General features: G+C 38.7%; 1 protein-coding gene across 1 annotated transcript in view; it reads right to left on the bottom strand.

The window, feature by feature from the left end:
• SND1 (staphylococcal nuclease and tudor domain containing 1) overlaps window positions 1-27,552 on the bottom strand; it is a 405,871-nt gene that overhangs the window by 219,022 nt on the left and 159,297 nt on the right. The window contains exon 12 of the mRNA XM_026510519.4: window positions 5,511-5,611. Within this exon, the coding sequence (XP_026366304.3) occupies window positions 5,511-5,611 (101 nt within the window). The remainder of the gene's footprint in view (window positions 1-5,510; window positions 5,612-27,552) is intronic.

Genomic DNA, 27,552 nt, shown 5'->3' with positions numbered 1-27,552 from the left:
ATCTCATGACCCTGAGATCATGACCTGAGCTGAAATCGAAAGTCAGACACTTAACTGACTGAGCCACCCAGGTGCTCCAGAAGAAAAACTTTTAAAAGGAAGGAGAAGTCCGAAAAAGGTAGCATTGTAACTTTCTAATCTTTCAGAGAGGGAAATACTCTATAAAGTTAATCAGAAACAGTAACTGAACTTTATAAAAGTTTGCTAATGGTAAAACTTAAATAATATAACAAAATTGGAGGTTAAAGGAAAGAAGTAATAGTGAAAACATTCAAAAATATTCCTCTTTTATATAAGGAAGCAAAGGGATAAAGTTAAACATTTTTAAACTAGTAGTGTTAATTTATAAAGTTATAAGGATAACTGTCCAAAAAATAAGAAGCAGACACAGCTAAGAAGTTAGTGTCTATGCTTCCATGGGAGCATCTGTGGGAGGCAGTGGCCCAGTCAGTGACATTAATAATGTCTCCGTACTTCCTCAGGTGCTAAAAGAGTATCTTCAGGATGCTGTAGGCAGCTCTAAATAAGAACACTAGGTCCAGAAAATTGGGTTTCAAGATGCCACTTTCTTCCTATGTTTAGCTTGAACGTCAGATATTAGTATGTTTTAAAATTTGAAAACTCGAGAGGGAGGTTTGGCCTGATGGTGAAAGCCTTAAAGCTACAGAAAAACACTCAAGACAGAAAAGCTGGGGATTGTAGGACACTTATTTCTACAGTGGCTGAGAAAAACCAAACTAGGATTCAAAAAAAGATTATTCTAGAAGAAGGACTAGACCTGACTTTGAGCTTCAGTCACTTACAGAAGACCTTAGGAAAGAAGTATTCCTGCAAACTGGAACGAGAGAAAAAGAAAAAAGAAGCAGAAGTCTCATCCCTTGCAAGTATGATTGTCTGCTTTACATAAATATAATAAAAGACAAGCTCTACCTATGAAGAATCCAAAGAGACTCAAAGAAAGTTCAAAAAGATGGCTTTGAGGTTTGCTGGATGACTGTCATTAGAACAAAGAGGTAACTAAGATGCCCCAAGTCCAAAAGATCTTCGACAATACCTCTGGCAGCAAGGTCTCATGCTTGTGTGGGTATCAAGGGAGCAGACGGCAAAAGGGCAAGGCAGGAAAGCAGTAGAGGGAAACATGGTTTCAAAAAGAATATTAGGGGGAAAAAATCACCTCCCCCGCAAAATATGACATTGTACAAAAACAGGCACTTTCCAATTGTTCCTATTCTACAGTTTCATCTCTAAGCCATTCTTTACTTTCCCCAAACAGGTCATGTCAATGGTCTCCTACCATTGTGAAACACTTCACATGAGACACACTGGGGAACTATCTTAAGTGATCCTGTATCTGCTGGATCTGTTAATGATTTTCCAGGGCTGGAGTGGCACTAAGTGTGAATGTGAGTATGTGAGGCTTAACCCTAAAGTTGTATTTTTTAGGTGCCCCCTTATAAATGTGAACAAATCTTAACACCTTTCTTTAAAAAAGGTGACATACAGAAAGACTGAGCAACCAGTTAATACATTATAATATGGGTCTGCCAAATTGGAGCTCCAAGTAATTGGGAAGTCCAGCACAAGAAAAGGTCACCCCAGAAAAATCTCACTCTTCAAGAAGGCTCTGACAAGAAAGAAAGAATGAGATTTTAATCACTGAAGCTAATTACATAGAAGACTAAATCACAAGAAGAGTTATTTAAGTGTCTTAAATACAATAAAAAGTAATTAACAGGAAGCGCCATCTTGACAGCTTCATGTCACAAACCAAGCCTAAAAGCCTCAGCTAATTCCCAGCCCGGGAGCCAGAGAATGAGAAACAACTCTAAGTCTGATCTTTTTATTTTTTATTTAAACTGTTTTGATTAACAGATAACAACTCTTGCCAACTCTACAGTGAAGTTAATCAAGAAAAAAATTTTAATCTATTAGAGGAATGATGAACCTCGCTTTCATTGATTCTCTAGAGGGCAAGAGATAGGAAGAGAAGACTGTCACACCAGAGGTGTCTCCCAGAGATCCTGTGACTCAACTCCCTCCCCTACACCAAAAAGCAAAACAGAAGGACTAGACTGAACCCTAGTGAGGATACAGACAATTCATACACTTTGACACGTGAAATACACCAAAAAATCTGCTCTGAAGTAACTGCAGGAGACTCCATCTCATGTGCCTCCTCCTCCTCATTGCCCTATGATCAGCAGCTTGAGAGAAGCTCTTCCACAGCCAGAGGAGCCCAGCTGATCTCCTGAACAGCAGGAAAGCTTCTAGATGCTATAAAAGCCCATACTTTGGTCTATAAGCCTACAGAGGATGATAGGCATAATTTGGATTGGATGACTTCTTAATTCTACAACATTTCTACAAGCTTGAACAAAGACTGTCTCTCAGGTGATGCATTACTATAGGAGCTCTCCTAAAGGACCTTCCCTGAGCTGACCTGTCCATTCTAGGATTTCGGCTGATGCCAATCAGACTGACTGAAGGCCACTCAGACATACCTGTGCACTTCTGTTCCAACCTGTTGAGCCTTTTGTTTCTGCCCTCATAACTATTTATGCTGGTTGTGCTTGTTATTTTAATTATGTACTTCATTAAATATTTTATTAACAACTGAAATAGGAGTATACAAAAGCATGTGTTTAGGAAAACAGATGAATACTTTTAAAAGGTTTAATAAGATGAATGGCTTTAAAATGGCTCCAAAATAAATGAGGGGGATGTAAACCACAAAAGTCTAGGGTTTCATCAATTAGTGTTTTTAAGTACTCATTCTGAAGAGGAAGTTATACAATTTATCAGGTTATCAGATAGTTGACCTACTCTGCCCATACATCAAAGATTTGGAAGTATATGTACATTTTTACATTGAAAATGAAAATATTTTAGATTAAAAAAAATCCCTCCTCTAGCCAATGTTTTTGAATACTTAACCATTACACTCAGAACGCTGTTAGTATAACCTAAATTTTAACTATAAGCTGAGTATTTGAACATTATTTATTCATACAACTCTTTTATAATATTATTTGGAAAGATTTGCAAAAGTACAGAAAATTCAGAATAATAAAAACAAAATCAAGGCAAAGGGATAAGTAAAGAGACGCTCTGAGTATGAATGGAACCTAAAAAGCATAAGAAGCATTAAAAGGTTCATCTTCCAGAAGCAACCTATCTTTGGCAAGGACATCCCAATAACCAACCAAAAAGGGAAAACTATCCAATACAACTTCTCCAGTATTGATTACATAATAACAAAATCCGGGCTCAGTAGAAACAAGTGTCCCAGTATTCCGTGTTATGCTTCAGTAAGGGACACTCAGCAATATAATAAACAAGTAATTCAAAAATTTACTGAAACTCCCACCGTACGCTGAATACCGACACTACAACAGGGAATATAAGTGACAAAAATCCCTATCTTTAGGGAGCTTAGGGTCTAGTGAGAGCTTGTCTCAAAAGTATCCATAAATCTCAGTTATTTCTCCTGAGGGCAGCCCTGCAGTTGCTTCACATAGTTTAGTAGAAAGAACTCATAATGCTTCCCAGGCACCTTGCTAGGCTGATCTAATCGAGGAGACAATTTAGGTATCTAGAAGAATCAATATGCTGGTAAATACTTGGTAAATCACACAAAAATAATATTTCTTATAATCCAGTTAACAAGAACTGAGAGGTAGAGAAAGGCCAAGGTTATCATCTCTGGCATGAACCTGAAGTATAGACAGTCTATGCTGTCAATGAAGACCCATCAAGTTGTGTTAATCAAACAAACTGAAAAAAAAAAAAAAAAAAAAAAGACTGATACCTTCTTACGAAGGCTTGAGAATCTGACCAAAACCTTGTGGTACAGAGAGCCACCCAACCTTTGCAGAAAGGCATGCTAGCCTGAAGGAGTAATCTCCTTCGAAGCCAAGATCAACACTGTCGAAACCTCAAGGTTTCATGGCATGGAGCACGCCCACAACACCCTACTATGGAATTTTTAAACTAGCTGTTTCAAATTGTCCTATAAAAAGAATAGACTCTGTAACACACTCAGATTATGTAAAATTTTAAGCAGTGTGAATTTACTTTAAGAGTATACCACAGTGGTAACTAAATGAAATAACCTACTCTGATGGATTGTTAAACACAGGTGGAAACCATCTTACAAAAATAAAGATGTGGATTTTTACAGTAGTGACACTGTTGTTTTTACCAGTACGTTAGATAGCAGGAGCAGTTATTTACTGTATGACTCCTTGTTAGTGACAGTTAAAATTTTAATATATAGGAATACTAACTTTCCAGCTCTCCATAATAGAGTAGCATGCATCCAGCTCCTAAGAAGCAGTGACAAAGTGATAATAATCATTATTGCAACGTGCAGACAGAAAAATGACCAAAATATATCCTAGTCTCTCCCATGTCAAAAATATTATCTGATTTGTCAAGATTCTGCTTCTAATAGAGCCTGTCACTTGTGATGGTGTTAAGGTAGTGACAACAAAAGCCTGTATTGAGTTCCTCTCCACGAAGTCTCTGACTGTTGTGTGAACAGGAACGTTTACATAAATATAGGAGTGATAACAGTGACCAAAAATAGTTACTGCCAAAGTGTGATAGCATGAATGAGCAGAAAAGGTTCCTTTTTGGTTAAGAGAGCTTCTGGAAGGTAAATTATCTGCAGGATCCTCTCTTTCCTTTCAGAGGCACGCTGTAGCTTAGAGGTGTTTCTCCTAATGGGCTCCATTGTACTTTCAACAAGACAATCCCTGTTTTGATGGGAAACCTATTCTTTTCTTCCCCTCCACTATGTCCCCTTAAAAGAGAAGAAAAATACCAGTTTGGTAAACAAACAGCACTTAAGATTGTTAACTAGAAATGGAAACAATTATCATGCTGGTATATTTTACGCAGAGTAAGAACTGCTACTGGGGACTGACTGACTGCTTTAATATTCACTGTGGAAGCATGGCGCAGCGGGCTGCAGGCTTCCTCCTTCCCCCATCAGATACCTCCCTTAAAAGACTGTTCATCAACCAAGTTCCCAAGAGACTTTGGAATAGAACAGGATATGGCCAGTACAAAAGAGGCCCCATCATCTACTGACAACATACATCCATATAAAGAAAATGTCCAATGAACCCTTCTTCCCCTGCCCTCCCTTTTTTGGGGGGAGGGGTGTCTATAATTGAACTTCCTAAATTAGTGTGCAGATAATTTTTCCACCTAATGTTGGATAGTACCTAGGGCCTGACAATAAATGGCATTATTAATAGTAATAATGTATGCTACATAGTGCCAAGCACACAGAGCCCAATAAATCTTAAACGATAATGAAAGAATATGATTAGCTAATGAATGATTATGAAATGCTTTGCAAATGTGAAGTGCTACACAGACATAATAATTAAGAACCACTGTGTTAAGAGCAACAGAAAGCAAATCAGGGAGAAAAGAAAGGAGAGACGTGACTGAGGACAACTTGCAGGTCTGGCTGAGTCCCTGTTGGTCAGAACACTCACATTCCTCCAATGGTGACAGTGGCACACGTCCGCTCTGAAAAGGCAGGCACCGTCTCTGTGGCTGGGCTGGCTGGTCTAATGTAGTCCACAGTCACATTGACCTGCAAATAAAGAATCAAGGGAGTTAAGGCTGCGAGTCTGCAACACAGCTCACTAGCAGGCACGTGTTGTGAAAGGTCACCTGAGGGCAGCCTCGCAGTTGCTTCACATGGTTTAGGAGAAACAACTCTGGGCCGACCATTTTGAATTTTCTGGGCCGACCATTTTAAAAAACAACAATCGAAAGATAGCTGAACCACAGACTGGGAGAAAATATCAGCAAAAGCCTTATCTGATAGAGGACTGTTAACCAAAATATGCAAAAAGTTTTAAAAATTCATCAGGAAGAAAATGAACAACTGATTTCAAAATGGGCTGAAGATCTGGACATCTCACCAAAGAAGACCTTCAGATGGTGACGATGCTCTCCATCAAATATCACTGGGGATACAAATTACAAAACTAATGAGCTACCACTACATTGGGACTGCCCAACCCTAAACGCTGACAACAAATGCCGAAGTGGGTGTGGAGCAGAGAGGACTCTCATTCCCTGTTAGTGTGAATACAAAACAGCATAGCTACTTTGAAAGACAGCTTGGTGGTTTCTTATAAAACTAAACATATTTTACCATACGTTCCAACAATCACGCGCCTTGGTATTTATACAAATGAATTGAAACTTATGTCTATACAAAAACCTGGATAAGCATGTTTACAGCATCTTTACTCATAACTGCCAAAATCTGGAAGCAACTAAGGTGTCCTTTAGTAGATGAACATATAAACAAACTACGGTACATCCAGATAATGGAGTATTATTCAGCACTAAAAAGAAATGAGCTATCATGCCATAAAAAGACATAGGGGAATCTTAAATGCGTACTGCTAAGAGAAAAAAGCCAACCTGAAAAAAGGTGACATATTGTATGGTTCCAATTATATGACATTCTGGAAAAGGCAAAATTATAAAGACAATGAGATCAGCAGTTGCTGGGGGTCAGGGGGAAGAGAGAGGGATGAGCAGGACAAGCACAGGGGACTTTTAGGGCAGTGAAACTATTCTGTATCATACAATAATGATGGACACATGCCACTACACATTTCTCAAAATCCAGAGAACGTAGAACACCGAGAATGAACCCTATTTAACTATGGACTTTCAGTGGTCATATATCAATGTAGGTTCATCAATTATAACAAATGTATCACTCTGGTGGGGACTATTACAGTGAGGGAGGCTGTGCTTATGTAGAGGTAGGGCGTAAATGGGAACTCTCTACTTTCTGTTCAATTTTGCTATAAACCTAAAACTGCTAAAAATTTAAAAGACTGATACCAAAAGAGAAAGACAAATGGCCAAACAGTTAAGGTCCCACAGATATTACACTTGACAGAAAAGAGGTTGGCAATACACCTGCAGGACTCCTAGATAACATTATGTGTAAAGCAGTTCTTTAACCTTTTCAGACTCCTTGAAGATCTGTTTTTTAAATCATGAAATGCCTCTACAGAAAAGCTGCACATAATTTCAGTCTACCAAAACTTTTCCAGAACCAAGTTAAGAAACATCAAGGAGAACAAACAAGACGACAGTCACAAGGATGCTCGGGACTGGTATCACAGTATGTAAATAAAATGACACAGCTAACTACACCCAGGACCAATACAGTTGAAGTTAGGAAGTTTTGGAGGAAAAAAACAAGGACTGAATGGACCAGAAAAACTTTAAATTTCGAATGAAGAAAGGGTAGGTATACAAATAGGTTAGGAAGCTAGGAACTTAAAATGAGAAAGTTGTCTAATCCTAATATACAACATATGGATATGGACATACTGAGCAATGATCTTTATGAAAAGATTTAAGAAGAAACAAGTATGTGGTATCCATTAATAAACATGCAGTGTCTGTCTTACAGAACTAAGGTATATGCCTGGTTTTGGCCATGGCCAAGGTTTATATACCTGCACTGAAGAAAATACACTGGATCAAGCATCCTGAAGCCATCCTCGTAGTCAGAAAGTCTAGAATCTCATTTTCTAAACATGTCGTTAGTTCCCACTGATCAGCTTAAAGACAGCATATTGCACAGACATCAAGTTCAGCCACAGTGCTGGTGAGCACGATTAAAATCCTTTCAAACTGTCTGTTCCTCAAAAACTCATTTTAAAAATGAATACAGAAATTTTGAAAAGGACAGCTGCCTCAAAATTCGGACTGTCATATCACTCATTTGAATGCTCCATCTAATCACGGTTTCAGAGCGACAGGGAGTCCTATCAGAGAGAAAGCCAATTAAGGACTGAAGGTAAGGTAAATCTTTCTTATGAGAAGTACTGTCATAACACAACAAGACAGACAAGAAGAAAATATACAGAAGGCCCCTGAAGTCAGATTGTATACACCGGAATTATTGCTAGGTCTCACCAATTTGTCTAAAGCTAAGGAGATGGGTACCTATGAAGTATATGATCAGACTAGGGGTGGGATGGGGTTTAACAACCAGTGCCTCCTTCAGAGACGTTTTAATAGTTTCCCTGTATGCAGCTGGCCAGCATTAATACAGGCCAAAGACAGGACAAGGAACGAGAGGGGCTACAAACGGAAGCATGGCTGACTCAAATCCCTCGGAGAGGAAAAGCTTGTCCCCAAGCTGTCTGCAGTGACACACCCTGGAACTCTGTACACTGGCAAGGCCCTACAACTAACTTATAGAAGCAGGAAGAGAGCCAGGAGAGCACCTGGATATCTGTTTAAGTCATGGCAAAATCACACAGGAAATTGGCAGCGTACAGGAGCTAAACCTCAAGGGTGCCCACACCAAGGAGTGTAAAGGAACTCAGGGCTAAATTTAAAAAGGGCAAAGCCAAAGAATATGGTGGAATTGGGGGCACTTGGTGGGAAGGCAAAAATTATGTGGAAGTGAGGAAAGAGGTCCGCATATCTGTGTTCTCACCTGATCCACCTAACAAGCTCAAGCCCACAGTTCTACTACAATGGAAACATTCATCCTTGCTTAAAAATAAACTAAGTGAATCTCAAGGCTACCTTGTACCTGCCAATGCCAAGCCTCTAACTCAGCAGACAGGAATGGGACAGCAGCTCTTCAATGCAAATATATTGCACAGAGTAACATTAGCTCTTTATGCAGAGAGCATTAATTCATACAGAAGGCCACGTGAGTAATGGTGGTGACGATGGTGGTGGTGGTGGTGGGGTAATAGGTAATTAACAAAAATGAACACCTGGCCATCCTCCAGTTCAGAAGGCCAAAAGGCACTCTATTCCTAAAACTGACTTCCAGGAAATGAAGTGGGAAGACCAAACAAACAAAACTTTCATCTTCAATAACCTAAAGAATCAATAATTACATTCATCTCCCAATTAATTTCTTCCTTTATCTCGGAAAAGAACTGAAAGTAAGAGATTAAAAAAGAGCTCTCTGGGGAGGCAACATTATTAAAGTAAACCTCAAATACAAATGAGGCCCCAAGAACAGCCCATAGCCAAGACACACACCTGCAGGCAGCCCTGATAAACCAAGAATTAAAGTCAATGTATAATTAGCATTTATGTCCCTCTCCTGTGGATTCTGAGATCTGTTTCTGTACCTTGAAGCCATCTCTAGATACCCATCACTGACTTGTCAATCACTTTAAAAAGAGCCACAATTTAAGTAGTTTCAATTAAAACGGTGTATCTTAGCAAGGTCTTTGAATAAATCATAACTTTAGTTTTGTGCTTGTGGGTTAAATACATACAGAATGGCAGGAGTTAAAAAGTAGCAGATTAATGCAGATAGGTTCCTCATTTATCAAGCAAAGATACTCCTGGAATGTTTACTATACAAGTATTTTTTACATGTACATAACACAAAGGGCCTGATCTCTGATCTCTCTTCACAGCAATGACCCCAAGGAGCCCTGGGCTCTTGCTTGGTTCTACTAGTTCTCTCACAAAAGAATCACATCCCAACTTTGGGTCTCACTTTTTCACCCGGAAAATTTAGAGCATACACTATCACTGAACTCTCGAATTCCAAGATAGCCTGATATGGTGTATTATACAGCGTTTTTCTTAGGCCTTTGTAATTCCTATCTTACCTTTACTACAATATATTGGAACACATAGATTGTAAGCTCCAGAAGAAGGCAGGTCATGCCTTTTGCTCACTAACACTGTTGTCTCAGGGCCTGTACAGGAGTAGGAGGGTATATAGTAACTATCTGTTGCATGAATGGATATGTGTAATCAGGAGTCCTTTCAGACATAAAATTCTATTTTTTTTTTTAAGATTTTATTTATTTGTCAGAGACAGAGTGAGAGAGCACAAGCAGAGTGAGCAGCAGACAGAGGGAGAAGCAGACTCCCTGCCGAGCAAGGAGCCCGATACGGAACTCAATCCCAAGACCCCGGGATCATGACCTGAGCTGAAGGCAGTCGCTTAACCAACTGAGCCACCCAGGCGCCCACAGACATAAAATTCTAAAGGACACCTTTGAAATGAGAAGGATCAATTTTGAGGACTACTTTGTCAAGTTGTTGACCTTTCCGCTGTTTTATATGACAAAAAATATATTTATTTAAAAGAGAAGGAAGGGGTGCCTGGGTGGCACAGCGGTTAAGCGTCTGCCTTCGGCTCAGGGCGTGATCCCAGCGTTCTGGGATCGAGCCCCACATCAGGCTCTTCTGCTATGAGCCTGCTTCTTCCTCTCCCACTCCCCCTGCTTGTGTTCCCTCTCTCGCTGGCTGTCTCTATCTCTGTCAAATAAATAAATAAAATCTTTTAAAAAAAAATAAATAAATAAAAGAGAAGGAAGAGGAGTATTTTGAAATCATGATAAAGCCTTAATCACAGCCGTTCCTGTAACAGGTTAAGCAAGCAAAATATATGTAACTTCCCATATTATTTGTTTCTCAAACACATTTTCAAAGAAAAAAAAAGGGTAAGGGGCAATCTAATTGGATTCGTCCTTGGTCCATTAGATTGTAGAGTACTCCTTTCAGGACCTTTCAGAGAAATGAAGATAAAAACTTAAGACCAAATTTATATCACAATCTCTTATAAAGCATGGAAGCAATTTAGTTCAACAGAACAGCTGTGGGCCACACCTAAAGAATTCTGAGGATCTATGGATGGATATTCTTCATCCAACTGATCTCTCAAAAAGTCAAACTAACAAAGAACTTCATAGACTTCACGGTAGTGATGATAATGAAATGACAAAATGACAAAATCTGAACCATGTATAAAGAATAAGGAATGGAGAAAAACAACTGCATACCCACAACATTTCCAGGTCACAGCCTGAGTTTAGTATTCATATAACTAGGGCTGTTATGTAAAGCTATTTTGCATAATTATCATATAATCCCACCCACTATTCCACATGGCCAATCATAAATTCACAAAGAGCTGTAATAAATACCCTGCCTCTGGATATAAGCTCTTAAATGACCCATCACTCTCATGACAGAATTTCCAGGTAGCTATGAAAAGCTTCTATGCACCCCAGAAAAGACAACATCGCCATCTGGGAAAGTCCAGCTAATGCAACCGGAAGACAAAAGTAAGTAGAACAAACTATTTTACACAGCTTAAATAAGAGCATGGACTCGAGCCACCAGGCTGCAAGGTTTGGTTCCCAGCAATTCTACATAAGAGCTGTGCGAACTTGGATAAGTTATCTAACTCCTCTGTGCTTCAGTTTAACATGGATAAGTCTGCCTATCTCACAGTCAGAGGAAGAAATGCATTAATAAACACAACGCTTTTAGAACAGGGCCGGACTCAGAGTAAGCTCTATGTGTCAGTTATGTTTAGGTAAACATGTACTGATTTTCTAGGAGGAGAGCCTGGCACAAAGTTCGTGCTAAATAAGTGCATGTGTGATAAATAAGTACATGAATACATACATATATGCATAAATAAGATGCATGTTGACTTAAATCATTAGACTACTGAAATCATTAGGTAGAAAGACTCAATTAAATACACTTTTCTCCTTAAGGAGCCACAGCAAACAAGAATATGTAGTTCATACATATTCATCCCAACTTAGAGATAAGTAAGACATTTTAAAGAATGATACACTATTTAGTATTTATTTACACATTTTCTAGAATAATTTTGTAGGTACTAGTTGTTGAAGATTTTATTTACCAAAGATAATTAAAGCAGAGTGTGGGGAATAATCTCAATTAATAGGTTAACTAGATTTTTTTTTTAAAGATTTTATTTATTTATTTGACAGAGATAGAGACAGCCAGCGAGAGAGGGAACACAAGCAGGGGGAGTGGGAGAGGAAGAAGCAGGCTCATAGCAGAGGAGCCTGATGTGGGGCTCGATTCCATAACGCCGGGATCACGCCCTGAGCCGAAGGCAGATGCTTAACCTTTGTGCCACCCAAGCGCCCCTAACTAGAGATATTTTAAGAGGATACTCCGTGCCTAAATTAGGAAGACAATGAACAAAGAGACTAAGTCTTCACTTGTCTAGACAAAACTGGACCTTCCATAATACTCCCCAAGATTTATGTATGCTCAATCTTTCTTCCCTGCTAAATAAAAAGCACCTTATGTATTAATTTAAAAATATATACATCTCATATTTTTACATTTTCAAACAACTTTTAATGACCCATTCACCTAGACACAGGATGAGCTTCCAGATGAACTGCTGAGGGGGAGCCTCTCGGTCCTGCTTCTGGGCAGGGCTTACCTCCCAGCCAAGCTAGCTCCTCAGGTGCAAGCACTTGTGCCACCACTCAACCCCCAAAGAGGACATCAAACTTACCTCCTCCAGACAGCACGGGGTCACAAAAACACCATGAGCCACAAATAAGAGCAACATATGTATATTCACATTCTCTAGTAGCAACATTAAAAAGGGAAAAGCAGATGAAGTTATTTTTAATAATATTTCCTATTTAACTAAAAATATATAAAATGTCCTATCAACAAATAACCAATATGAAAAGGATACTGAGATTATTTTTACTCTGATACGAAGCCACTGAAATCCGGTGTACATTCTGCAGTCCTACACATCTCCATCCGGACCATGCACCTTTCATGTGCTTGGGAGCCACATGTGGCTCTCGACACCACACCAGTCTGCACACACCTAGATTCTCCCTTAAGGCACAAGAGTCTTAGCCTCATCCTCTATTACATGATCCTACCTATTGTGATTCTAACTTTCTCCACCTCTTTCTGGGAGCTTTTGTTATCTTCTATTTTATGAATCCCTGTAAACACTCTTAAACCAAATAGGAACAAACATGGTATGAAAAACCAGGTATGAAAAATAAAATGTTTATCCTTCATTTTCTTTTAAAAAATCTGTTACCTGACTAGAGCAGAAAGCTTTGGAACTTTTAGTTCCTAAAAACAATTTCAGATGTAAAAATAAATTTGCACAAAGGAAAAAAAAATCCTTTAATTTATGACTATCGTTGTAAAATTTATTGTTCTGTATTTGATGAAGATACTTTTCAATCACTTCTACCATTTCAATGGTCGAGTTTTATTTATCCTTGATTTGCTGACATAATTCTAGAATTCTTTACCTTAGTGGCTGGAATTAATTCTACTGGATTGATGGTGACTAGAAACTCAGGTTAAAGAAATATCTGCTTTTGTAGTGGTGATTAATTCTTCTGCTGAGTATTGATTGATATTACTAGAAAGAAAATGAGCAATTGCTAGATGTGAACTATTTATTTTTTTTAATGATTCTTTTTTTTTTTTTTTAAGATTATTTATTTATTTATTTGACAGAGATAGAGACAGCCAGCGAGAGAGGGAACACAAGCAGGGGGAGTGGGAGAGGAAGAAGCAGGCTCATAGTGGAGGAGCCTGACGTGGGGCTCGATCCCGTAACGCCGGGATCACGCCCTGAGCCGAAGGCAGACACTTAACCACTGTGCCACCCAGGCGCCCCGTGAACTATTTATTTTTATAACCACAATCAAAAAGCTGAAATTTATGTTTCATTAGGATATTGCCGAGCTCGGATCTCTCTTAAAACAATTTTTACAGAAGGCCAAACTGGGGAACCTAAGCAATTTTACAGATAATGGACAAAAAATTATACATCTACACTGCAAAGATTAGGAAACAAACGAATCCTCCCTTCGTACCTCTCCAATCCAGCCTAGCTGTACTGTGTAACACCCCCCCACTTTGAAATCATTGTAATTAGGTGCTAAGGCTGGTTGTTTATTCACATATATTTATGTTGCTCTCCCTCATCTACAATCACCCCTCCCAACTCCTCCACAGAGTCAGAACTATTCTGAGCATATTCCAGTTTCATCAATGGAATGTTAACCTATAGTGCTTACAAGCCTCTGTAAGAGCAGAGGCAAGGAGCATTTCTATTTGATGTATTTCTGACAAAATGAACTCTTTACCCCCCACCACCTTGCTGGATGGGCAGATGCTTTTATCTGTTTTGAGAGGAAAGGTAGAAATCCAGCTTAACACAGGGCCTGTGGAGAAGCTGAGAGTCTCTACTGACATTAAGCATTCATTTAAGTGGACATCACTGCTTCCTGATAAACATTCAGTTTGGTAAATATTTAATTAAAAGCATACACAGGCAAGAGATCCACAAATACATGTGAAAACATTTTATATAAGGACCCATTAGAGACAGGCAAAGATTTCTAGAAGTAGTGACTTGACAACGGTAACATTAAAATGGTCTCAAAATATTCCCTCATTTATGTATGAGGTAAATGATGGCACATACACAGTTTTGAAAATACGGTTCTGACACTGAAAGTATTTCAAGTAATTCTGATGAGGATCACAGAAAAACAGAGACCACTATATGAAAATAACCACACAGCTGCCAGTATTTTCATTAATCCTCCAGAATCTTCAGTCCTTACAAGCATGCAAATATATGTAAAAAGTATAATCTGTGTTTGCACAAATGCTCCATCATCTTATTCATTACCGTATCCCAATGCCTAACTGTAATACCACGGTGTCCCTAACAAAGAATGCTGAGGCCCCAGAAGAAATACGGGAAACTGCCCCTAGTGTCTCCCATATGGTTCTTCTTACTCTCATCAGAGCTACCATCTCCCACTGCTTTCCTCCAGAGGATGGAAGTTTCTCCCTTGCACAAGTGTCAGTCACAGGCATCTGTGTCCAAAATTCCCAAGGTCAGCAGCAGTCAGGGGAAATTCAAACATTTCGTCCAGAACTCTCCCTGGAGGAGTTCGAGCCACACAAGCCACAAAAATACACAGAGATACTATGCCTTTGTGTAGAATATACACAATGTCACTCAGTCTTTAACACAACAGCAGTAATAAAACTGAGAGGCCCAAGGATATGAAGAAAGAGGATTTGTTTAATGGCATCTGAGAAGAATTACTGGGGGAAAGGGGGATATTATTAAGACATGGATAAAAACAAAAGGCAACATCTTCTCTGCAAATATATGCTAGTCTATGAAGAAAATGTCTCCACTCACCAAAAGGCCAAACGGGGGAACCTACGCAATAGTGGGGGCTAACGTATTCACCTTGTCAAGAGTTCCAATAAATCCTTATTGCTCTGGGGGCTAGGTGTTGCCTGGGTGAGCGGAGCCAGTGCAGAAAAGCCATCCTGCATTCACTACAGTTCAGAGCACACCCATTTCTCCAGCATGCTCATGAGCTGGCATTTAGAAGTCACTCAGACAAAGGGAATATATATATTCAGGTAAATTAACTAAAGGCCAAAGTTAGAATGGTGAACTGGACTAAAAGAAGTGTATCATGACCTCCAAGAAGAATTATGAAGAAAAATATAGTAATTCTTAAGGAATGCCTGCCAATGGCACAAAGAAAAATAGCCAAAGGATACAGCTCTTCTGTATTTATATAAATTATTCTTGGTTTTGATGCTAAGAAAAGATTCCAAGATAAACAGATGTTAACATCACAGGTCTTTCTTCCTTTAGATATACCACCCTCTCCCTGTATTTCGCAGAGAAGACAGAGGCTTACTAAATGAAACGAAGTTCCTTGATCAAAGGCACAGCGTGCACAGAGCAATAACACCTAAGGTCAATGCCTGAAACTACACACGGAGACTGATCAAACACCATCCTGCATTGCATCTGGGTCCACCTCCAAATCCAGGTCTCTGGACTTGTATGCAGCCACTGTTTAAAAAAACAACAACAACCCCCCCCCCCAAAAAACCCCAAAAACAAAACAAAACAAAACAACAAAAAACAGTTTATATGCATGTGGTCAACTCTCCAGCCCACAAATATATACTGGAAACCAGGTGAACATAAATATGGACGATAAACTTAAGTCAAATGCATTATTTGCATACCTAACCACCTAAATTCATGCAGCTAAGCTTTAGGCAGGTATACAGCCAGACAAGTCTTCAAGACTCCTAGTTCCCCAGTCTCCACTGCTAACTTATCAGAGACATGAAGCAGAAAAATTGCTCAGGTTCTTCAAAAAATTAAAAACAGAACTACCATAAGAACCAGCAATTCTACTTCTGGGTATCTTCATTGAAGGAATGCCTGGGTGGCCCAGTCGGTTAAAGGTTAAGCGTCTGACTCTTGGTTTCGGCTCAGGTTATGATCTCGGGGTTGTGGGATGAAGCCCCGCGTCTGGCTCCCCACTCAGTGTAGAGTCTGCTTAAGTTTCTCTCTCTGCCCCTGCTCCACACGCTCTCTCTGTAAAAAATAAATAAATCATTAAAAAAAAAAAAAAAGAATTGAAAGCAGGTCTCAGAGATACTTGTATCCCATGTTCACAGCAGCATTACTCACAATAACCAAAAAGCAGAAGCAACCAAAATGTCCACTGATGGACAGATAAACAAAATGTGGTATACACATACAATAGGGTATTATTCAGTCTTAAGAAGGAAGGACACTTTGATACATGCTATTACTTGGATGACCCTCAAGGACATTATACTAAGTGAAATAAGCCAGTCACAAAAAGAAATACTGTATGAGTCCATTTAAATGGAGTATCTAGAGTAGTCAAACTCAAAGAAATAAAGCAGAATGGTGGCTGCCAGGGGCTAGAGGGAAGAGGGAATGGAGAGATGTTGTTACATGGGTACAACTGTTTCAGTTTTGCATGATGGAAAAGTTCTCGAGTTTAGTAGTGTTCAGTATTACCATGCAACCACACAGTACACTTAAAAATGGTTGTAAATTTTTTGTAATGTGCATTTTACCACAATTAAATATGTGTTTTTGCTTAGGATTTTCTACCCACATACATTCCATTAGGCAGTAACTTGGCAGCACGAGCCAGGCAAAGGTCAGACAATTCTTACCTCAGACCTAGCCAACTCCAGAATCTCAAGAGGATACTTCCATCAAATTCCCAGAAAACAGATGTTTACCCAAAGGCAATAATAATGAGAAGTTATGTCCAATAACCCATTAAAATAAAGGAGCAGTCTCAGGTGGTCGTGGAGGACAAATTATCCCACCCCTCTCAGGATATGAAATCCCTTTATGTATTTTCCTGCTTTCTAAAAAGAAGAGCCAATTCAACCTGCATGTCTAGGTACCACAAGTCTAACTAAATGTTACCTGCTTCACCGTTTCTCAGCAGCAGTCGTAAAGTAAGATAGAGTGATCTACAGCTCATTGACTTCCTATAAAATTGTCGAATAACTTTGGATGTGTTGTGCTTGGACACATTTCCTCCAGAAGGAATAGACCTCCCTTAGAGATCTGTCAAGTGTAGATCTAGATTTTGGGGGAATTTTCATTGCATCCTACCATAATTTTTCCACCTCCGTCTGGCTCTCCTGTTGAATCTAATCACTGTTGCCCATGATTTTGTCTAATGAGCCTTCAATTTTCATGTGCTTCTCTAAGCGCTATTTTCCCACTGTTGGCAGAAACCTAAATTGGTATAACATCTTTGGAGGTCAAACTGACAACTGTACTAACACTTATTATGTAGATGTCCTTTGACCCAGCAATTCCACTTTAAGGAATTTGGTCTACAGAAACAAAGATGTATGTGCAAGGACTCTGTCCTTTGCATTCATGGTAGTTTAGCACAAAAGCATAATTACAAGCTGTGATCTATCTCTCACATCAGCTCACGAGTTCCAAGTTCGTAGTGGCCAGGGCTCTTTTTTCCCCACTAGTGTATTACCAGCACTTCTCAGTAAATATCCCATAGCTGTTGAAAACAAGGGAGATCTATATACTCTGCTTTGGAAACACAGCCAAATAAAAAAAGCAAATGCACAATGGTACATATAATCCTATTTGGGGAAATTCAGGACACTGATAGAAAGATATTTTGGAGGAATATACCTACAATTATAGGGTACATTCAGTTTTTCACATCATGAATTCCTGAGATTAAAATTTCTAAGCTACATTTGGAAGAGGAAAAATACAATTAAATTTAAGAAAAGAAATGGTCAGTTGCAATAAAATATATAAAAGATAACATGTACCTTTATTAAGAGCAACAGCAACAAACTGGTCTGCTCAAACCAGACACTTCCATGCTGAATATGTATTACATCACACTAGTTCCCAGACTGTGGCCAGTGTCACCGTTCAGTAATGTCTGCCAACCAATAAGAATTATGCAGGGCAGGCTAAACACTGTTAGAAGGACACAATCATGAGGGCTTCCGGGTGCCCAGTGGTGTACTGTTTCCATGGCAGGTGGGCATCACTATCTGCAAATGAACTGCCAATCTCACTGTGAGCTGATAATGATGCTGCTGCCACCACCTGCCTGCCATATGTTTTCTCTACTTGTCACGTAACAAGGAACTGCATTTTGGCATGCCGATCACTGACAAGTGTGATACTACTGGTTTATGTTTGTTCTACCTAGCTGCAGCCCTTCATATAGCCGAGAAACAGTGGATGAAAGATATAAAATATTACTCTACCAGCTGACCATTCACTAAGCCCCAGTATTTTGTAGCAGGCTAACCTGCTGTTCTTTCTTTAGTTCTAAGGCCAACAAGCTACTAATGTCTGAAGGGCTATGCCCCATCCCCAATTCATGCCCTGATCCTGTTTCCCATTGGTAGAGTAGACAAGGAGCACAGATTTCTTACTGCAACAAACTGACTTCATTCTGTCTCCCTAAATCATCACAGTTATAGTCAATAAAACCTGATGTCAAGCTGGGGTTTCCTTTTTTAGTATAATGTACTGCACAGTTCAGCGAAGGCTGTGACATCATGAGCCAAGAATTGGTGGTGATGGAACACTGTCTCATAGCAGCAAATAATCTGAAGATAATCAAATATGGTAAAGTATGTTTGGTGTACCAATAAACTGCCACCAGTCACTGCACTACTGTACCTCTAGCTCATACATTCAAGTCTGTATCGAACAGAGAATCTCAAAACATAAGGCTTGCTATCTACACCTAGGAACAATCTAGTAACTAGATTCCAAAAAGGAGAGCCTGAGATTTTCAAAACCAAGTTCAGATAAAACACAGTGAACATACAAAAGTGAATGGAATCAATCACACATGTTAACCAAATGTCTTGCATTTCCATTAAAAATGGAAACTTAAAGGTGATTATCCAACAGCACTCTCCATGAATTACCAAGTCACTGTGCAAGTATATATTTCCTTTAATGAGGGGACTCCTCATACATTTCAGGGGCCACCCCTACTATCCACTACTTAACTCACTGGGTAAAATGCCAACCAGCAATAGCATCAAGAAACAAATACCAAGGGCTTCTTGTCATTCATTCAGTAGTCATTCCACCAACATGGAGATGCACCTTTTCATCTTTGAGACAAAATTTATACAAAATTCACCAGTGTAACCATTTTAAAGTATACCAATTTAGTGGGTTTTAGTATATTCACAATGCCGTAAACCATCACCATTATCTAAATCCAGAACACTTTCATCACCCAAAAAGAAACCCTTTATCCATTAAGCAGTCACTCCTCCTCCCTCATTTCCCTAGCTCCTGGGAACCATTAATCTACGACCTCCTTGCGTTTGCCTGTTCTGGACATTTCACATAAATGGAAGTGTACAGTAAGTGGTCTTTGTGTCTTCTCTCACATGGTGTAATGCTTTTAACGTTCATCCAGGTTGTTCCACAGATCAGTACTTGATGTCCTTTTATGGCACAGTGTGTGTACTATGTGTGTACCATGTTTCATTTGTCCATGAAGATATTCATTTGAGAATGCAGCCATAATAAGAGAAAGTGCATGCAGAATCTCTTTAATAAGATCTTATTATAACAACAATGATCTTATTTTTTAATACCATAAAGTGCCTTGAGAATCAGTTGAGAGAGCAACTGATGGCATATGCAGAAGATTTATCATTAACAAACACAAGTACGCCCTCACAATCAAATCATGTAAGATAACTATTTTAATCTCCTAATCCATCCAGTTCAGAGAACCTCAACCAAATCCATCTTTTTTAAAAAGCCACTCTTTTGTAAGAAGGAAGAAATCTTTTGGTGCCTAAGTCTCAGGGGATGGTCCAAACAATCAACCAATCAAGCAGCTACTTCACAGGAACTCAAGCTTCCTCACAACAGGTCCTTTGGTTAGGACAAACTACACAGCACCACTGTTAAGGATCCCAAAAATGATACAGAGTATGGAGAAATTCTTTGAAAAATTACAATCCCTATAGGCTAGTCTTCTTGCACACACTCAACTCACTTAAAATGAACTGTACTATAATTCAGGATTCAAAGATTCCTGGAATTAAGCTAGCTTACAAAGAGTGGCAATAGACAGATCTGTATATTAAGTAACTTTTTAAAAATGATTAAGATTTATAGTTTTTACAAAAAGGTTTCATTTTTTAAACTCCAACTCTTAATTAGTTGAGATCTTAAGGGATAAAGTAAAAGGAATGCCATTTAAAATCAGAATGAAAGGGACCACAGTTATCCCATAAGACAAACACATGCCACTATATAAGAGAAAGCAGATTCATTGGAGTTATATGAATTCTCCAAATTTAAACAGCAATTCGATGAAAGGGTTAAAACTAGATCCTAAATATCAGAGCAAATAAAATCTGAGAGTAGAAGAACAGTAATCCACAGTAAAATGAAGCCATTTCAGTAAATTAAGTCTGTTATATGCCTACAGAGAATTTCAGTCTAGGAGGGTTAGCCCAAAAATCTTCCAAGTCTGAGTCATTTAAGAAGCTACTCTTAAAATAAATGGATGATACAAAGCAGGTGGCTGAAGGGTAGTTCAGGAGATGGCTGAGAGAACGAGGCCTTCAGCTTCTGTTATTGACTCTGGTTCCTCTAAAACTACCCGCCTTACAGCTATCCCCACTAATCTATAATATAAGCAAATCAAAAATAAAATTACAAAGACTATTTTGTTGCTATGTTGTTTTTAAATAATGAAGAGGATAATGGAAGATTAAAAAATTAAGCATTAGGGATTCTTGGGTAGCTCAGTCGGTTAAGTGTCTGCCTTCGGCTCGGGTCATGATCCTAGGGTCCTGGGATCCAGTCCTGCATTGGGCTCCTTGTTTGGCAGGGAGCCTGCTTCTCCCTCTGCCTGCCACTCCCCCTGCTTGTGCTCTCTCTCTTACAAATAAATATAAATAAAATCTTAAAAAAAAAAAAAAAAAGCAAGCATTAGAACCAGGCTAAAAGAAATGTAAGGAAAAAAGGAATAAAATTCAAGTTTACCATTAGAGAATTAAAATCTCAGGAAACACAAAGCTGAATTTCTGCATGAGATGAAATGCACATGACTAAAAGGGGGGAAAGCTAGTACACTTCTTAAATGACCAAATCCTACCTTAAAAAAGTACTCGATACCATCAATTAATAGACATGGAATAACTCTTCTAAACTTTAGATCCTCCCACGTGTAGAAGTCTGTGATTTTGTATGCTCAGGCAATCTACTTGATTCTATTATATAGTATAGCCTGTTTACTAAAACCACACTGCCACAGGTCTACATAATAAATTATCATACAATCATGGAATTAAATGACTGTCATTGAAATTACTACATTAAAAGTTCACTGAAGGGCAACCCTCTTGGGTCCCCTCCCTCCTCAGGAACTTTGTACTATCACTTTTGCTATTGCTCAATAAACCTTGCTTTGCTGCCCACCAAAAAAAAAAAAATAATAATAATAAATAATAATAAATAAAATAGAAATGATTTTTTTTAAAGTTCATTGAAGGATGTGGGGAGATGTTCAGGTTACACAGTAAACTGAAAAAATAAGGCCATACAGATTGATTCCAGTAGAAACATATATACGTTTAAGAAAGTCTCAAAATATTTACAGTAATTTGAAATACTTTTCTTTCTCCTTTATACTTTCCAAACTTATAATGAACATACACTGCTTTTATTACCAGGAAAAAAAGTAACCAAAGAAGAAAAGCAAGAGATCATCAAGTTAAGGTATAATCTAAGGTACCATTAGTGACATTCCTAAAAAGCAGTAAGCTGTATGTCACCGATAACAGGGGAGACTAGATTCCCTGCATGTATATAGGTCTTCATAAGGCCTGTAATCAACTGACCAATTTTTATTCAGTGCTCATATGTTCCTACCTCCTTATTTCCAAAAATAACTTACAAATCAATGGTAACTGTAGAATGTATCTCCCCTCCCCTGCCCAAAACACAGAGAAAAAATCTGGCAAAGATGGAAGTCAATGGGGTTATTCACTATAGGTTTGAAAAGCTTTCAGATTTAAGAACTAAAGGAACAGGATGATAAACCTTAGCAAGATGGTTAGCACTACCCAAAATGAAGACACTCCATTCCGCAATCATTTTTTAAAGCAAACCTAAATATATAAAATCGGGAACACACAGAGATTTGTATCTGTGGAAACTACAAAGGAATCCATCTTTTCCTAGCAGGGGGAATGCCAGTTCTACCAGAGTAACAACAAAACCAGATAAAGTGATTAACACAGTGAAAATGAATAAAGATGAGAATTCACATTCTAGGCTATCTAGCCAAAGGGAATCCTAAACCTAAATTGGTTTAGTCCTTAAAAGAAAAAGGCTTATGAAGTTTCAGATAATGTGGAGGCAATCACAGAGGTGGCATCTAACACTTGTTCTGTGTCCAACGACCAAGGAGAGAGACAGATTTAATTACATTGGGGAACTTGGCTTAGATGTTTATAAAAACAAAATAAACCCTCACTACTTTCCTAAAAATGAAGCTTTCTATGACAAATTCAAACTGGCAGATAATTTTTCTGGGACAACAAATGACAATAGTGCTGAGGATGTAAATAAAATCTGGTCATTTATTTCATTCGAAATTTTGTTTAATATGCACTTAACTGTAAAAAGGATGCCATTCAGAATCAGTGGAAACACAAGTGACACTATGGAAAAATGACAGTATAATACAACACTGTATCTGTAAAATCAGTTTGCCTACATTAAAAAAATAATAAAGCAGCATTTCTACTTCATTTTGTTTATAATATACCCTGTACTTAGCACCAGGGTAAATCCTTAATTGCTTAAGTGTTGACTAAGATATGAGCAACCAAAAATCACTCTATAATACAACTCATAACAAAACTCTCCCCTGAAGTGTATCAGGCGCGGTACTGTACGCACAACATACAGCCTACGGAATCAGAAACAAACCCGTTCATAGCATTACCTCAAATTCACTGAATATCTGAATTAACTACAATTCAATAGTCCAGTCTTTAGAAGTAAATGTGTCAAATCTGCAAATAAGTAGTATTTTGAAATATTTAATTAATTCAACTTTCATTTGGGGAGCTGAAAAGTAGGGTTATGAATGTTTATTTCTAACTGATGATCAAACTGTATGATTGGATATGTAAGTTTAGGAGGAGACACCTCAATTGTGAGCTTCAAGTTTAGGATTTCAGAAAGAAGGGGGTGGGGGAATTGCTGGATGGGGCATACTTGGCTCTTTATTTCCCTTTCTTTGGGTCACAGTAAATTAAATTCTCATCAGATCTCCTGACAGTTCCCATGAGGACTCAATCAGGTTGTGAAAAATGTACCAGAATTCTCGGAAAAGAAGGAAAACAGGATGTTTAAGAGTTCTCTTCAAGCTCTTCCTTACCCAAGCCCACTCCCACTTCCTCTCTGAATTGGGTGACCCAAGTCGGGCCTACTCAAGTCAGGGCCAATAAGCACATGGAGATCAAAAAGACAATCTTAAGAAGAAGGGCAAATAATAGACTATAATCTTGTTAGACTGTTTTTGAAGGCAACAGGGCCTAAGGAAAATAAAAGTGCTGGCTTCGGTCCCTCAGAAGGATTCACACTCTGTTCCTCCCCCTCTCCCCCAGTGCTCCCTTTTCAGTTCCCTTTCTCTCTATCAACCTTATCAAGACACAGAATAGAACTAGGTCATTTTATTTGTCATATTATATACTGCTCCCTGTTCTTAATTTTCCCAAGCCCTGACTCAGAAGTTTGCTATTATTGATTGAGTTCTTAGGATATGCCGAGCATTGCACTAAATGCTTAACATACATTACCTCACTTAATGCTCATGACAGGCCTGAGTTAGGTAATGCTACCCCAGAGATTCAAACCCACGTCTGTTCGGTTCCGAAGTCCATTTGCTAAACCACTACAAATAGCCAACATTAGGATATTGATCAAACATTCACTTGATATTAAGTGATAAAAGACCTCATGCAGAAGTCTAATGACACAGGGAAACCATCATAGCGAAGGTTACAAAACAGTAAGTACCATATAATTACTAGCTAAGTTGAAAATTATGCAAATACCCAAATACATAAAAAGAATATTGGAATATATACACTCAAGTATTAACAGATGCTACCCCTGGGTGGTCGTTCCTTTTCCTTTAATTTTTTTTTTTCAAAACTATTTTTTTAGAATAGGACAATCAGTGTTGCTTCTGTGACTGACAAAACGGGCAGTAAATGTTATTTGCAATGCAACAGCAAAAACAAAATTCGGTATCAAAACCAAGAGAGAAGGGACAAGATCACCAATATTAGCAGAATTCACAATTACATTTTCAAGTAGGAATATTATGGCCACATAGAAAACTAGGATGAGATTTCACTGGAAAGTTGTAAGCTTTCCCTAAAGTGTGCAGATCAACGACGACAACCATTTAGCACTTTTAAGCATGTAAAAGTGAAATACAAACGCAAGGATACTATTTTTGGTTATACATATAAAATTTTAACTGTATTTATGATGATAGCATCTGTGTAAAAAGGGAGAAGAATATCCACCCACCCACAAACATCTGCCTATACAGGCCTAAAATATCTCTGGAAAGATTCACAAGGAAGTAGTAATGACGGTTGTTTGAGAAGAAACTGAATCAGCAAAGGACCAGGGTAGGGTAAGAAGGGAGCTCTCCAACTGTATACCCTTTATTATCATTTGAGCTTTGAACCAAATGAAACAGATTACCCACTCAAAATAATTACAATAAGAAGTGAATACCACACCAAAGACAGAAAAACTTAAATCAATGTTTCTAGTTTCCTAGTAAATAAAAGTGTCCAAAAGATAAAAGAGATGTTAAACTAATTTAAACGTCTGCCTATTTTATACAATAGTCTGTCAAAAAATATCCTAGGTTTCCATATTGGCTTTCTTGCCAAATGACTTTAAAATGTCTATTTCAGCAAATGAAGCAACCAAAGCATTTAGTCTCTTGATTTGACTATGAAAATCTTTAGGAGAAAATAAAAAAAGAATCACTGCTTTATCCATATATGTGCTTTCCAAAAATGATATCTACATCTATTTTTTTAAAAAAAGTAAGGAACTTGTTATGTTAAATAAAACCGCAAAAATGTTTTAAATTATGTCTTCCTGACTGTTTAAAAATTAAATTTAAAAAATCCTGTGAGGAAAAGTATCTTTGCCTTGTCATGGAAATCACACCAATGCAAAGCGCAATCTCTGAAGGAAGGGGAAAAAAACGAGGACCCAAATCCATCAAGCCTGCACTACTACTCATCACCCTGGACACACAGGATTGGAGGACAGGGATGCTGACATGGAGTCAAGGAAGAAACAAACCTGAATGTGAACTCCAGGAAGCTGTGCCATGCAAGGAAAACAGGCTTCCCAAACACTCTGAAGTCATCCAAATAGTTACTCTTTTTGTAGCCGATACAATGTTCAAGCACCTCACATGGTACTTGTACTTAGGGCAGCACCAAGCTGAGGTGTCACTGGAGCACCTGGCAAACACATCCACACTCTGGCCCATCAACCAGATAAATCCTTCAGGGAAGGAAAATCCAGACAAAAAAAGTAACTGACATGGGCCGCCTGGGTGGCACAGCGGTTAAGCGTCTGCCTTCAGCTCAGGGCGTGATCCCGGCGTTATGGGATCGAGCCCCACCATCAGGCTCCTCCACTGTGAGCCTGCTTCTTCCTCTCCCACTCCCCCTGTGTTCCCTCTCTCGCTGGCTGTCTCTATCTCTGTCGAATAAATAAACAAAAAATCTTAAAAAAAAAAAAAAAAAAGTAACTGACAATTGCTTCCTCATTCATGTTTTCCCTTTTCCAGAAACAGTAAGAAACGACAGTTAAAGCATTCAGGGGTTTTAAATATACCACAGTATTATCTATCCTGGAAAATTCTGTGTTCTTCCAAGAGGACCCAAGCCCAAAGAGAAACTGGAACCATTAAGCAAACTAAGTGGACCTTCTTCAGAGAGAAGTGAATGCTCTATCAACTTTGGTACTGAACCAAGTTTCATGCTGCTGAGAGGAAGAACAGAAACAAGAAAAAATGACATTTAGCAAATCACTTTTTTCCTCTTAAGGCCAGAAAGGTCCCAGGGATCCACTGCATCAGCCAAGTCAGACAGTATGGCAGATGGGGTGTGTGTACTGGAAAATGAGAGCTACTACGAGCTAAGAATTCTGAGGTTGTTCGTGTTGAAAGGTCTAAGCACCTGTGAGAAGGGGATGGAAAATGGAAGACAGAGAGATGGAAGGGAAAAGGAAGAATAAAATGAGGAAGGAAAGAAAACAACAAGGACATTAGAGAGAGAGAAGGAAAGGAAGAGGGGCTGTGTGTCTGTAAAGGGAGGGATAAAGAGACTATCAATACCACTTTCACTCTCTCAATGGTAGAGAAAATAATTAAGTCTACCTAGACGTGGTGATCCTGTTACCATTTTCCCTTTGGAAAGCTATGATTAGTGACCACCAAATCAGAAAAACTGAAGAGCAGCAACATGATTTATCTTTGTTTTTCATCTTCAAAAACTTCATACATGTTTTTCATCTTCAAAAACCACATGCTGCTGTTCTCCCACACAGCTGGCAACACCACTGGCAACACCACTAGCAAGGGGAGCACCTGGTGGACAATGTGGAAGTGTGGAAAAGTGCCAGGTTGATGTCAAGGAATCAATCATTCTGATGGATTTGGCTTCTAAAGCCATCATTTCAAAATTCAGTGAACTGATGAATGATGGAAGGAAACACACACCAGCTCTCAAAAGGATGAAAATCATTTGAAGACACAGGTCCTAGAAAAGGAGAAAAGAGGCCCTTGCCCCAATGGAAACTAGACTGTAACCCCAACCATAACAATTTAAACACTTCAGAGGAAAAGATACAAAAGATGCTCTGACTACAACTCAGTAACAGAAAAACAAGTAGGAAAAGAATGAATTCAATTTCCTAGCCTCCTCTTGGGGAGGGAGAAAGCTGGTGAACAAGAGATCACTGAAGCTGCCTCATAGAGGTGGTAAAGAACTGTACTATAGCGCCCCCAACAAACAGTCCTCCAGCATTCAATGCTCTTAGTAAGTATAAAGAATCACCCAGTGGTCCCAAGTCTCAGGTGTGTGTGTATGACACACGTACACACCTACCCTCCCTGAATCTTATCATTTTGTCCACCACAGGTGTTCACATTCATTGACATTTAAAATAAACCTTTGGTAGCAAAAGATTAAACTTTCAGAAATGAAAAAGGATCAGGTAGGTCAATCAGTGCT

Source organism: Ursus arctos, unplaced genomic scaffold, assembly GCF_023065955.2.
Source record: "Ursus arctos isolate Adak ecotype North America unplaced genomic scaffold, UrsArc2.0 scaffold_3, whole genome shotgun sequence".
Lineage (NCBI taxonomy): Eukaryota > Metazoa > Chordata > Mammalia > Carnivora > Ursidae > Ursus > Ursus arctos.
Note: the sequence above shows the minus strand (reverse complement) of the source record. Positions and strands in the feature narration are given on the sequence as shown.